This window comes from Amyelois transitella, chromosome 16, assembly GCF_032362555.1.
Source record: "Amyelois transitella isolate CPQ chromosome 16, ilAmyTran1.1, whole genome shotgun sequence".
Lineage (NCBI taxonomy): Eukaryota > Metazoa > Arthropoda > Insecta > Lepidoptera > Pyralidae > Amyelois > Amyelois transitella.
The window spans coordinates 5,839,083-5,854,004 of record NC_083519.1 but is presented as its reverse complement, the minus strand read 5'-3'; the positions used below and the strand labels follow the sequence as shown (position 1 = coordinate 5,854,004).

Genomic DNA, 14,922 nt, shown 5'->3' with positions numbered 1-14,922 from the left:
TTAGTTGAATAGGCGAGTATTTTATTTGGACTTTTTAGTAGTACATTAAAGTCGATATCCAAGCCCACATTAGGGTTCACACCCTAGAATAGACGCGATAAATTAAACATCAATATTACATTTATTTACATACTTGGGCATATATTTGCTGGTTTTCCGCCATGACAAATGCGTGACTGCCCGCGGATGCGCAACGTAGATGAATGTGTAGTTGAGTTCCGTCGGCGAGTGGTCCATGTGGGCTTGTACCAGCACTGCGACAAGATATTTTTTTTAAATTCCGGTTGAACTATGCAAGTTCATAGGCGAAAATCAAGGTAAAACATTTGAAGCGAATGGCTGGCGTTACTATGGCTATGTCTTTATTATTTTAGCGTTGAAATAAAACTTAAGTTTACTTTTCGCAATTTTCCGGATATTTCCTATAAAGTGGGACAGAATATAGCATGTCAAAATCACACGAAACATAGAAAAGATGATTCCGTATTTCTAAACTTACGATGTAAACCTTTATCACATATGGCGTGAGGTAATTTAATAAACCCATTTTTTACTTTTAGTGTACACTAGTCAGAGTATTCGTCGACTAGTCAAGTTGTGTTACCTTTGTTTTGGTACCAAATCTTGACGAGCCGGTCATTGACCCCGGACGTTGCGAACAGGACCCCGTCGGGCGAAAACGCCAGGTGGTGCGCGGGAGTCGCTGTATGACATTTCCACACGCATATCCATCCCTGTAAACGTAGTCATGTAAATGAGACATTCATAATGATATCGGCTGTTTTTAACAAGGGTTGAGACACACATTTTTCCACAATGACTTCGATTTGTCAAAATAAAATCCTATTTTTTATATGTAGCGCATTTCAGACAAGTAACATTCCACCTCTTCACAGGAACTGTAGGAAAGAATACAATTAAGTTACATTTGTGAAAGTTTTTTTTGTTTTCAAAAATAATGCACATATGCGGAACAACAAAGAGAAAATAATATTTGTACAGACACTTCTGTTGACATACGAGTAATATGATGCCAGTTTAAATACTGTGTTTAGATCTTCGATAAAATTTCTACAAAAAAAAAAAAACAATAAAAGTGGATATCAGCGTGAGGATCAAGTTTTCTTGAAAATTCGACTAACAATTTTTAAAGCGCATACTGTAATTTAAAACTTGCATGCTGCATTAAGCTAACCCCGGGTTATGAAGCCTGATTGGCATGACCGCGATCATACTACAGAAACATAATATAATATTGTTTCGTGTTTCAAAATGATCCTTATAGCGGCTTCATTACTATTGTGCGCACATACGTACCAAATCTGTAGATCCAACAGTTGGTTGAATCTATGTGTTGATATAACAGTCAATCGGACATCTTATATCTTTTTTTAGTCACTGTTTGAATCTCAATTCTATATTTTAAGACTGTTCGCTCTGTCTACCCCGCAATGGATGTAGACGTGTCTATATGTATGTAAGTATACAGAAAATAGACATGTGTGATCAATACATACGTTCGGCTATCGTAAAACAATAAATGGCTTAATACTATTCAATTGGCAATTATTCGCGTGTGTGTACGCCAGCCACGTACGATGTTGAAGTACTTACAATTTACAATTAAAAATATTAATTAGATTAGGCAAAGTGTAAAAACATAAAGTTTTTAGTCACAGAAAAATGTCATTCAAACCCTTAATTATTGATTTTACTAGTACTAGTCGTTCCGGAAACTAAGACCTCGCGAACACTACATTTTTACAAAAATTGTGAATTATCTCAAAAACTTAAAAATTGACAGATCTTACACACGTCTTAAATTTCATCAAAATCAGTTATCGCGTTTCATTTACGTACGTACATACATACCAATAATGCATTTTCGCCCCAAGATGATAGGTAGCCCACACGCGCTTTGTTCGCTCGGTCAATTATACAGATAATACTAGCTGACCCGGTAAACTTTGTTTTGACGATTGATCAGTTATAGACCGGTGATGAGAAATGATTAAATTACTAAAATGGCTATAAAAATAGGGGTTGGTGATTAAAGGGTAAAAATTAAGGGTTGTATGTATTTGTTAACGCGACAAAATAAAAAAAAACAAAGAAATTAAACAAAAATCTAAAAAATTAAAAGAAAATATTTAGGGTGACAGCCCTATCTATCACTAAGGGGTATGAAAAATAGATGTTGGCCAATTCTCAGTATGCTCACAAAATTTCATGAGAATCGGTCAAGCCGTTTCGGAGGAGTACGGAAACGAACATTGTCACACTAGAATTTTATATATAATATTAAATTGCAACTTATGAAACAATGAATATAGACTTCTTAGCTACTACAGAAGAAAGATCAAATTAATACGTGGATAGTTTCATAGAACGTTTTTCAGCTCTCGAATGTCTAACATGTGTACCTCTACTTAAATATTTGATAAATCTTATCTCGTTTGCCATTTCTATATGTACTATAATTAGATGTTCACATCATGAACATACAGATTACTTCTGGAACCATTTCGGACGAAACTTTTAAAAATAAATGGCATTGACAGAGTAAAACATATTAGTCTTCCTTTGAAAACGATTTTGAATAGCACTTTAAGCGATTTTGAACTTTACTCTATTTACCATAAGAACATGATCTTATAGATGGGTGTTAGAGTTGATTTCTCTGACAGCATGATAGAACAATAAGTTTAACGTAGGTAGGATATAAAATCTATGAATTGAACATCAATCATAGAGATCAAGCTATATCTTAGACCGCACACCCAACTATACTATTATGTTTATATGGTATACCTATAACATAACCTTATATTTTTTCATACATATTCATTATGTATAAAATGGTTTCGTTTTTTCTTTAGTAATTTAGCACTGTAAAGCAACAATGATAATACTGTCAGCTGGCAAGTCCAGTTATGTTGACTAAAGATAGTACTTACAATTAGAACAAAGCGAGCATTGTACGAGATTAAATTGTATTCGAGGTCATATAATGTAGAAAATTATACTACCTAATTACAAGTAAGCGTACAATACTGTTCGTTGACCTATATCAGTCGGTTACACTTTGGACGAATCTCTATCAGCATTACCTTTTCGCTGAAAGACAATTCCAATATAATGATATGAAAGCAAGGTGCCTAGATGGCCGAAAAATCGACAGTTAGGTTTGTTAAAACTTTGTCTAATTTTTAAATCCCCTCTCAATCAGGTCAAGCGCGCCCTAAACCACTGAGCTTGTATGAAGATAGTTATGAATGTGAATGAAGCGAAAGAAGTATGTAGTGATCGTTGCAAGTGCAAAGATGTGGTCTCTGCCTACGCCTCCGTAAATGAGGCGTGATTTCATGTATGTTTATAGGTTATAGATCAATCTTACTCAACTTACCGGTTCTTCTTCCTCAGGTTGTTTAGGTTTTTCATCTTTGTCGCCACCAATTTGGAATGTCACGCCGGAGCTCGCTGGAAACAAACATATTTATGTAATCACCGTCCTGACGTCACCGTCGTTCTACTTTACACGTTACGTAATCAAGGATATTTCAGGAAATGAAAATTGTTCAATAGTTAGTTAGTAAATTGGTCACGTTAGATGATATGCATGCATACCGATGTAAGTACGCAAAGCTGAGATGGCCTAAGTCACTGTAGTTACATTAATTTAGAAAAACATTGTCATGTCTTTCATACAGGCTACAAAATATTTATTCACTTACACACTCTCTATTCCCTACAAGATAGACATAGAGTAACAAGTTTCATTGAGCTGGAAGGTCCAATGACTCGAAAAAACCTGTCACTGGACAGTTTGATAGCCGAATTCCATAATCGACTTTTACAATTCATATTAATTGTACATTTTCAGCGCTCAAATCTTCTCCGTAAATATTTGTAAATAAAGTAGCAACATCGTATTGAAACAAGTTTCTTATCAACAGAGAGGTAGCATAAACGCACTAAACGTCTTACAAATAGGTATCACATGACAAGACAGACAAAATGAGTCATGTGAGTTCCAACCATTAACCCTAAATAGTTCCACATCTACCAGCAAATCAATGTCTGTCAACATTTTGTGATAACCTGATAAAATACCAGAGGATACGCCCACGCGACGAATAATTTTAATAAATCAGTAGGTACCACCTTATCTGATATCAGATAAGTGGAAACAAATATAAACATTGAGGAATTCCCTAATCGATATACTGATAAATCATCGTATAACATTCAAACTGCCTTCTTACAATTTTGAATTAACAATTTTGACAAATTTTCTGTACAGTTATTTTAAATTGATAGTTAGTACATAAATGAAGTAGTAGTGTATAAGAAAATTCACAATAAAAAATTACTTTCTAGTCACAAAGAATTACTCACCATGTTAGCTCATTTTGTTATCTTTCGAATAAAGCTTTATATTCGAGAATGGCTTTTATTTTTTTAAATTTAATTATACATAAATTTATTTATTTAAGTGTACCATTTTTGTCACGTGCCGCAGTTTCACAAGGTATTTTTACCTCCATTATTTTATTGCATTTTAATTTCCTCATTTTTTGTTAATTATCCAAATACGATTATTCATAATTTCTTATCATTTTCTAACACACAAATTGATTAATAACGAGCACAATATCAACGCGCATGCGTATTCACGAACTCACGTTGGCTGTCGTCCTGGTAAAGAGATGCCTGGTGCCATAGCTGCAAAGTCTTCCCCCCCGTGAGCAGCCTCGTCCCTTCAAGGTTCCACGACAGCGCTGTGATAGGCCCCTCAGCCACCAACTTCCCCGTCTGAACCCAACGGTACTCCAAGCCCTGAAATAATACTCTCATCACGTGATGTCATATAACGCTGATCATTAATCTGGCGTTAGTCCTGGTTACATCCTCAACTCTCTAAAGACGTGCCAGTGGTGTTCTAATGACAACGATCATCAATTGGATTAGTCAGGTTTTTACACAAAACGAATTTCGTCTGACCTTTTCACATTAAGTTTTCTAAATTTTCAGGTTCCTTACGATGTTTTCACCCTAGTCGTAAGAGCACAGAATGTCATATGACGCTGAATTGGATAATAAAGCTATGGATGCTCACAGAGTTGAATGTTGCATAACAGCATTTTGCCAATTTATTCTTATTACACTGTACATTTGAACAATGATTCTGCGGTTCATTCAAGTACAGAAATCGGCTTGAGTAACGTATTTTAATAGGATAAAGAATAAAGAATACGAATAAAATTATTTCCGTAATCGCTCTCGTGGAAATTTAAAATCAAAAAAGCTATTGTTACTCCTGAAGGTCTTTTCTATCTCTGTTTCAAATTTCGTCAAAGTAGTTTTTGAGTTTAGGTATTTTTTACAAACAACAATGCAAAAAATTGCTTTTCTCTTTACAATATTAATATGAATAAAGAATTGATTGATCCCAGAAATCGGAGATAGTTCTTTGGAGTGTGCATGGGAGCAATAAGAGACAATATTCTAAAGTTCAAGATGAACAAGATAATTTAGCGAGATTTTACGTAAATGAAATCGTGTGATCAAGCGAGTTGATACATTTTTATTGCATGGCGATTTATACCATAACTTTCGATTCATTTGCAATGGCAGTTATATGTATATTAACTACGACAAAACATTGGTGTAGCATAATCATAATATATGCAATATCGTTATAATGACAATTCGAAATGATCAATTATCGTGACTGTGCTATGAATAGTCAGTAATAAAGACAATTTTGCCAACTTAGATTAATGGACATAGTCTACAAATCGGATCTTACAAATGTGATAATACATAATTCATGTTCAACTTCATTATAGTGCAACTCTTTCAAAAACCAATTAGAAAAGATCTTTTAATTTAAGAAATTTCACTGAATGATAGAAGAGCCGCGTGCGTGCCTATTTCGACTGGTTGGTTTCAATGCCGCGAATAGTTTAGCACGTTCAGCCTTCATGCTTCAGTGTTCTGGGTGGGTACTTTGATAAATTATCTCCTATTTAAACAGATGAATGCGTATTTGTAAAGAAAGCAATGTATATATGTAGCAATCAAAGCAAGCATTTATAAGCTACTGAATTCGCTTTACATGCTTGAAAACTAATATTCTCGAATTAAAGATTGTTGCGCACCAAAATCGGTTAAGTTAATGCAACTGCCTTCTCATTGAACTTTTCGAACCAGATGGCGTTTTTTTTCTGTTGTTTTTTTATCTTTTGTCTTTTTATTTGTTGCGTAGTTTTAGTACGGATAGGCAAACATTTTAAATGGCGAGCACTAAGCCTAAGCTTTTCTTAGGCCTATTATTATAAGGATGTACAAATTTCACGAAAATCAAATAGTTGAGTTATCGTTCTGCACATGGGTGAATATACGCTATTTGATTTTTTTGTGTCCCAGAAGGAAATTTTATCCATTCTATTTAATATTTATAATTTCTCTATTTGACACTATTTTTTAAGTTTTAATGATGGAGGCCAGAAGAATTTCTCATATTTTGGTGTTTTATAAGTACCAGAGGAAAATGTGTTACCAGAGGAGTGACACTACTGGCAGAGTAGTGACAAATTGAACCAGGAAAGTGACACACCATTGTTATAAGACGAGTAAAGAGACTTATATTAAATTAAACACGTTTAAATTATTGTATTAGAATATTTTTTATTATGTAAGGCACATTCAGTCTTCACAATTTCTTAATGCAACCTTATTATTTTTTAATGCTTTAGTTTTCAATGCCCGTTTAAAATAACAGAATCTTACTACTATTATAAAGGCGAAAGTTTGTATGGATGTATGGATGTTTGTTACTCTTTCACGCAAAAACTACTGAACCGATTACCATGAAATTTGGTATGTAGGTAGCTGAAGACCCAGAATAACACATAGGCTACTTTTTATCCCAGAGTTCCCGCGGGATTGATAGGGTTTCCATGCGGACGAAGTCGCGGGCGGCCTCTAGTGAAGTATATTCTGCTTATCAGCCTCATCTGTGATGAAATTAACAGTAAATATTACCCTTTAATAGTTTTTTTATTATAAAACAATCACAAAATTCTAAGTTTGTAACATTTAAAGCACTGTATTCTTAACCAACTTTCTAAAAACAAAAAAAAAACTCTTCTTTCACAAAACAAAACAATAGTACTATTTAATGATTCACCTTTCAGTCTCGAGGTTATTTAAACAACGTAAAAGTTTTAGTCTCCAGTATAAATGAACTCTTTCATTTTCAGATCAGAATCAACAATTTTTGTGTAGCTAAATATTTTATACTCAAATACTGAACTTACTATACTTTTTTTTTTGTTATCGAAGGGGAAATCCTTTTTACGGACAAGACCCCGGGTCAACACCCGGGAGAGTGTGGGACTCCTGGCACCTAGTAAACCAGCCTACCCACTAAAACCCCTCCGTGCGCCCTTCTTGCCATTTTGAGGGTGATGATTTTGCATCATGGGATCGCAGGAATTTCACCACGATGCTCTCAGGCTGCCCGGGAATCTTGTTTTAATAGGTGACCAGTAAGTTGCTGGTCCCAGGGTCGGGAAGTGACCCTAGTGAGGCAGTAGGCGCGCACGATAAAGTGATCGTGTTCTGCGAGATGACGTACTCGCAGAAGGAAACCACTGCTTCCCATTTCCTCTTGCAGCACAGCATCGCAGCTACTACACTTTGCAGCGAGAGGTTCCCTATTTCTAAGGCGGTCATGAGGGTGGCCCGCTCATCCGACCACTTCGAGCACTCTGCCAGAGTATGTTGAGCCGTATCATCCGGCTCCCCACACTCATGGCAGACCTCAGTAGCCTCTTATCTAATCCGATGCAGGTAATGACCGAAGCAACCATGTCCGGTCATAACCTGCGTCAGCCTGAATGTCACCTGGCCGTGGCGTCGGTCCAACCAGTTGTCAAGCGATGGAAGGAGCGCCCCGATAGTACAATGGCTGAATTCGGAGTTCTCTATCGCTCCCGCAATACCACAGCCAAGTTTACACCAGCCGCTCCCGCTAATTCAGGCATCTCCGCCCTCCTCCTCCTTTCCCAGAACAACTCCTTTTGGGCCAGAGCGTCCAGTTCCCAGTGTGGGGTACCAGCCAGAGCGCAGGCTGCCGCCCACGCCACAGTGGTGTAGGCCTTGCAGATACGTATGGCCACCACACGCTGTGGTCGTCGCAGCAAGGCCCTGTTGGCTCTAGTGAGCCTATCCGCCCATATCGGCAACCCATACAGCGCCATGCTGCGTGTTACACCTGCATATAGGCGCCGACATGTAGCACCAGGCCCACCAATGTTGGGCAGCAGTCGGCTGAGTGCCGATGCGGTTCTCACTAATTGGGGAGCTAGCTGTCTAAAGTGCTCCCCGAAGTTCCACCGTGGGTCCAATATGATGCCAAGGTATTTGATGTGTGGCATTACATGTACCCTCTCCCCATCCACCATCATGAACACACCGGCCTGAGTCTTCCAACCTCGACCGCCAAAGGCGATGGCCTCCGTTTTGCTCAGGGCTACCATTAACCCTAGCATACCAACGCGACGAACGAATCATCATTTCTGCCGCTTCACGTTCGTGTCTCCAGGCGGCCACAAGCGTATCATCTGCGTAGCAGAATACTTGTACCTGGGGCCCGAGATCCCCGCGGATGGCCCACTACAGGCACGTTCATGCACACAAATGTTTGTACTGTGCGGGGATCGAACCCGCGACCTCAGGCGTAATGACCAACTTCTTAACCATTACACCAAATCAGCCGTCTAATTAAGATATTTAACGAAACAGAATTTCGTCACTTCTCTGGCGATCATGTATTTCCTCTGGCATGAAATTTGCCACAGAAGTGACGCCAGAGAAGTGACAAAATCGTACTTAACGTACAAAAATAACATCACTCGATTTTCGCACCACAGTTTGACGTAACACATGACATCTACACACAATAAACCTTGCATTGTGCTAATAAACAGTTTTCCAACAATAAAATACGATAACATATGCTTACCAAAGGAAATACTCCAACGAGTGGCAAAAACACGCTCTCCCAAATTCATTCGTAAACTGACGCAATATTATTTAAGTTTTGCTCAAGACCATTAGCTTACTACTAACTTCACACTGTTCGCCGCGCCCAGTTCAAGATCAAAACACAAATTGGCGATTTTAAGTGAAATTTTTCTTCTTTAGAGTTTCGCCAGATGAAGTGACGTATTTGTAACATGACATGAGAACATGTTTTATTTTTTTTATATTATTAAATATTTTACAATGTATTTTGATTAAATATGTTTCGATATTTATAACAGTTGGTAATAATTTAAAAAAAACATATTTGTGTATACGTATTTAAAGTATATTGCCGTTCAATCATTATAATGCATGAATGGGAAGGCCAGAGGAGTATACATTTTTAACTTTTTAAGCTAATAATGCTTTAAATTAAACAATTGTCGTGATTAGACTATGTGGGCCAGATAAAAGGCCATGTTATTTATTGTTTAAACATAGAGAAACAATAATATAATAAGTTTAACATAAACATTTTCTAAAGACCATTGAAATTCAAATAGCGTATATTCACCCACATATCAAAATGCTATTTTCATTCCAATTACAATAAAAGTCAATATATGTATTAGCTTTTTATATGTATATAAAATTAATAGTAAACCATCACCAAAAACAAGACACTTTTTGAAAGCAAGTCCTTTGTAGTAGACATTCTATTAAAAACACCTGATATAAAATTGCAAACAATAAATAATGTCATATGCTATCAATCCTATGTCTCTTTTCAATGAGATTGTGTTAACACTGAAATATAATCCTTTACTTTTTATCTTATCATATTAAAACAAAAACTTAACATAAGCCTATTGAAGCTACTTTTTCATACTGGCTCAAAAACATGTTCTTTATTTTCAAGAATAATGTGAATTTCTTATTTTACTAATTCCATACAGATTATTTTGTAACTAGCTGTGCCCGCGACTTAGTCCGCGTGGAATAATTATTTTGGGCATCATTGAAGCCCGCCCTCAAGGACTAATATTTCTTCCCAGTTTTTTCACATCTATTCATCATATCATTGTTAAGAAAGCAATGTATATGTATCAATCAAAGCAAGCTTTTATAAGCTACTGAAATCCATTATTTCTTTGCTCCCTAATAGTTACAGCATGATTTATATAGCCTAAAGCCTTCCTTGATAAATGGTCTCTATCAACACAAAAAGTGTTGTGAAATTAAAATGTGTAATGTATATAGTGAAGATATAACCAACTTTTTTCGTTCTTTGTTATTGTTATAGTACATACATGCACATTGCACATTCATTAAAGCTTTTATCTATCTATCCTTTATATATCTTTTAACCATGTCTATTACATGCTTATAATGGACATTTATCACCCAATTAAGTGCTAATATAAATATTCTGTCTTTGCTATAATTAAGACCAATTTCCAAAATTCAATTTTTGATATTGGTCTTAATTATTGGCCTAAGTCAAATTCTAAACAAAGCTTCAAAGATGTAGTCTCTAGTTACAAATCGAATAAAAACACCATTTTCTTGGTGGGGTAATAGATGTGATGCTGGTATCCTAAAACATTTGGGAAATGGTACTTAGAATTGGATATATAAGGTTTTCCAGAAGACCTTTGACAATCATATAGTATTTACTCACATGGGTGGTAGCAGCAGAATGTATCAAAGGAGTGGGCTCAAATATGCACACTTCAGCCCCATAAGCTGCAGCAATTTTCCCAGTGTCTGTGCTGCAATCTAAAGAGCCGATACGGACATAACCATGTATAGCACCAGGTATAATCTGAACACGTTCAAAGTTTGATGCCAGTATAACAATGTTGCATCCTGCTGCATAAGCCTGAAAAGTAAAAAAAAAAGTTTAATTCTACAACATTTTTTCCAACATTGTGTCTCTTCCCAAAGAAAAGTTTGAAAAATTATTGGTGTGAATATACAATGTGATTCTAATAGTATCTTCTATCTATTCTTTCATCATATTAATAATCAGTAATACCCAAGATTTTCTCTCTCATCAGGGCATATTTTCAGTTCTTGTCTTTGCCTAAATGCTACGGAGCCTGGAGCCTGCTTTCCAACTCATTTCAAGTCTAGCAATCTAATAATAATCTTGTACTAATTTTTTTTTATATAGGTTATTCATATTCATAGAGATATATATATATATGTATATTTATCAATATATTCAAAAAACATTAACAACATTACTGTAGTACTGGATCTAAACAAAAACAACATAATACTAGTATGAAACTGGGTCAGTATTATTAGGTTGTCACTACTATATTTCATAAACTATTTTTGTAAGAAATTATTTGTATATGCCCAAAAGAGCCATAACTAGTTTGGAATTCTCTGTTAAGCAAATAGTAATAATACATAAATTTATATTGTTCTTTTAAATGAACAACACCTTTTAATTTATTTTATACTGTTCAATGAATCTGTGATATCAAGTCAATAAGATAAAGTCAAGATAAAATAACTTCATTGAAACAATACATAATAAAAGTGACACTAGATAAACAAAGAATTATGTTAGGATATTGTCTTTTAAATAGCCCATGCAAATTAATGTTCAAGGATACAGAAGACTGTGTATATTAGAGTGTAGCCAATGGCTCTAAAGGTTAGTTATTTACTCATCGCGAATGATATTAGAGAAACAATTACTGCAAATATATTAACTTATCAAAGTAGGCTAAATTAGATTTTCCTCCAAAGATGATTACTTCCTTACCACTACATTATGCACTTTAGTTGTATGGTCACGAGATCAAGTCATTAGTAATCAAACCTTGGGTGATGTACTCACTGTAAAAGGTATTCCTTCAACTGATCCAACAGCAAAACATTGATCTCCTGAATTACAGGCGCCACTTAGCACTTGGTGGCAGTTCATAATGATCCCAATTACACCACTATACTCTTATTAAACAATTGCACCGCGCGGACACACATCTAGCAAAGTAGCACATAATTATTAAAAGATGTATAAATCCTAAACATTATTAAAAGAATAATTAAATCTCGCTAAAACGTTCACGGATTATTTCACTTCACTGTGACACCACATCGAACGTAGGAAAATGACGTAGAGAAAAAGAGAAAAAAAATTGGATGTGTTCAAAACCTTTTTCAAAACTTAGTAAAGTTAAAAGTTAATGAATACATACGTGTTCAATAAATTTTTAATTCCTAGGAATATTTTTATCTGATCCTTATTACAGTTTACAGTATATTATTATTGTTTCTTCGTCATTTTTTTAAAATGTGTGTTCTTCATAAAAATGCTCTTTAGTTAAAGTTATGAACGCACTCACTAAAGTGTTGCTGCCAAACAAGAATCATAATGTGATTTCATTATTCCTTCGATTTCCAAAACAGTCGATATTTTTATTTCTCCACTGACCGTTAAAATGGTGTTATGGTGACAGGAATCGAAAAAATATAGCTAAGATGGTTTGGTCATGTGGAAAGGATGAAAGTTGAAAGGGAAAGGCCCAAACTTTGATCAAATCGAGAACGTCCGGGTAAAAAGGAATTTAAATGAAACGAACAGAGTAGGTATAGAGGATTCGTGCCAAGCGGAAGGATGTAGTTTCCGCCCATTCCTCCGGCAAAGTGGCGAGATTTTATGTATGTATGAATGTTATTCTTATTCTATTTCTTTCTTCTGGCCTTGGTCCTGGATACATTCTCACCACTCTGGATATGAGGCCGGGCGGGGTGCACCTATGTTACACATTCTCTTGCCTGGATGTACAAGTTTCTTCACGTTATTTTCCTTTACCTTAAGTCAAACCGTCGCCTTTTATTCTTTCTAATTGTATATAATTGACTTACTTTTTTTTCACTGAAAAATAACACGAAGCGCACTTTTCTAGGAAGGTTATAAATTTTTGTAGGATTCTAAACGAGAGATGAATTATTTCATTTCACTTAAAAAACTTACTTAAGTATACCCTTAATGAGCAACATAGAAACTATCACTGTCAACATCAGCTAATCAGAGAGCTGTGTGTAATTTGCTTAGAATATCAACTTAATTATAAATTTGCCGCATTTTAAAGAAGCGTAAAATTAAAATCTCATCTGTTTTTCCTGTGGTCGTTTTGGTTAGTAATTGTTAGAACGGTTTTAAATCTTACAAATTTATATCCTTAAGTTTATTAATTTACCACGAAAAACTTTTTCACTGGACGTAAAACAATACAATTCATCTCTTGTTGAGAATTATACGAAAGTTTATAAATTACTTAGGATGTTTATAAAGTTGCGGTTCTTGTTATTTTTCGGTGACATATTCAACCAGCTACTTTAATAGTTCGTCATCCTAAAATCGAGTGATTGAACATTGTCATTAACATCACTATACCCAGCTGCCAACGCTTGATTTTGTTTGATAGATGATCTTCCTGTCAAGCATGTTATGTCAGTTTGATGGCGAAATAATTGTTTTCGTGTTATTGATTGGGATTTTAAAGTATTCAATTTAACAGGATTTTATTGTATCTGATAAAAAGACTGTACATTAGATAATTAAAGTTGCATTTCCTTGACATATATTTGATTTAGTGAACTGTGAATTCAAGAGAAAGCGGCTAAGGTAGGAACTGCCCCAAAATTTTTATTCTTTTCTTTGCTAGAAAATGCCTTATCTACCGCTTACAATTAAAGCTTTTACTTATTTCAAGAGCACACACCCAAAATTAAAGTCAACCTTGTTGTTATGTATAGAGTGGGTGTATAAAGCTACTAGTATCCTTGACGTGACTTCTCAAAATGATGGCTTGGATATATTCAATTTTAAAATGTTAATCTAACAAGTTTAGCACGAGTTTTTGTCTTTTCTAATTTTCCTAATAATAATTTTATGAGAATTTATGCTGTATTTTTCCATTTTTGTACTCTTTTATTACTTTTAATTTACTTACTTACTTATAAACTCTGTAATAAGTAGTATAATTATTATTGAAAACTCAATTGCTTTTTAGACATTTAGTTAGCATATAAACCTATTAAAATGTTTTAATGTTTATAAACCAGTGTGTTTGACCTATAAAGTCTAATATTTTCTGTCTTTACATGTTGTGCGATCTTTACTAAAACCAGTGTTGTAAGGCTGGATGTAGAAGGAATACATTGCAATGCAAACACACACAATATCTCTTTATCCCTTATATTAGTGGCAGTTCTAATAGTCAAAAAAACCCTAAAGGCATGTAATATACAGTTTAATAAAGAAATATAGATTTAGATAAAGTATTATTTGTTAAATTCAAATTCAAACTTTTATTTGCATAATATGAGTACAACAAGGTCTTAAATATTATGTATAATAGATCTTCATATTTACCCTTTCGGATGTTGCAAACATTTATTATGTATTAGTAGACCTACAAACTTATACATAAGGGTATAAGTTTGTAGGTCCCAACACTAGCTATATTAGTAAGGGAAATGTGATTGATATTCAATTAGCTTTGTTCAACTTATAATTCTCTTATCACACCCAAAAATATCATACTAAACAAGTAGTTAATGCCCATGTTTATCCGTCAGGTAATGGTCCATCCCTGTTACAAATTTTATCAAATTTGTTCTGGAGCCCAAAACAACAAGATATTTAAATTTTAATGTTTTGGTTCTTGTACAATTTGTTCTAGTACGTAATGAAATTCCGAACAAGAATAGATCTTAACTTGGAGACATGCATAGGATAGAACCTTTGTTGAAGACCTGTGTTGTGTTGGTAAATTTGGGTGGACATGGGTTCTACCATTTTTTATACACTTGGCTATTCTTTCCGTTTATTTTCAAAGCTTACTATTCACTAGCAGC

At 34.8% G+C, this 14,922-nt stretch overlaps 2 protein-coding genes across 2 annotated transcripts in view; one reads left to right on the top strand and one right to left on the bottom strand.

Annotated features, from left to right (window-relative positions):
- Positions 1-12,164, bottom strand: part of LOC106129661 (dmX-like protein 2) — a 47,317-nt gene extending 35,153 nt beyond the window's left edge. Inside the window, exons 1-6 of the mRNA XM_060948400.1 lie at positions 11,894-12,164; positions 10,718-10,918; positions 4,686-4,839; positions 3,407-3,480; positions 605-734; positions 134-254 (exon numbers count right to left, since the gene is read on the bottom strand). Of these exons, the coding sequence (XP_060804383.1) occupies positions 134-254; positions 605-734; positions 3,407-3,480; positions 4,686-4,839; positions 10,718-10,918; positions 11,894-11,980 (767 nt within the window). The 5' untranslated portion in view covers positions 11,981-12,164. The remainder of the gene's footprint in view (positions 1-133; positions 255-604; positions 735-3,406; positions 3,481-4,685; positions 4,840-10,717; positions 10,919-11,893) is intronic.
- A 1,311-nt stretch (positions 12,165-13,475) lies between these two features.
- The window catches only part of LOC106129629 (endophilin-A), a 31,420-nt gene continuing 29,973 nt past the window's right edge, over positions 13,476-14,922 (top strand). The window contains exon 1 of the mRNA XM_013328231.2: positions 13,476-13,687. The gene's annotated coding sequence lies outside the window, so the exon portion shown is untranslated. The remainder of the gene's footprint in view (positions 13,688-14,922) is intronic.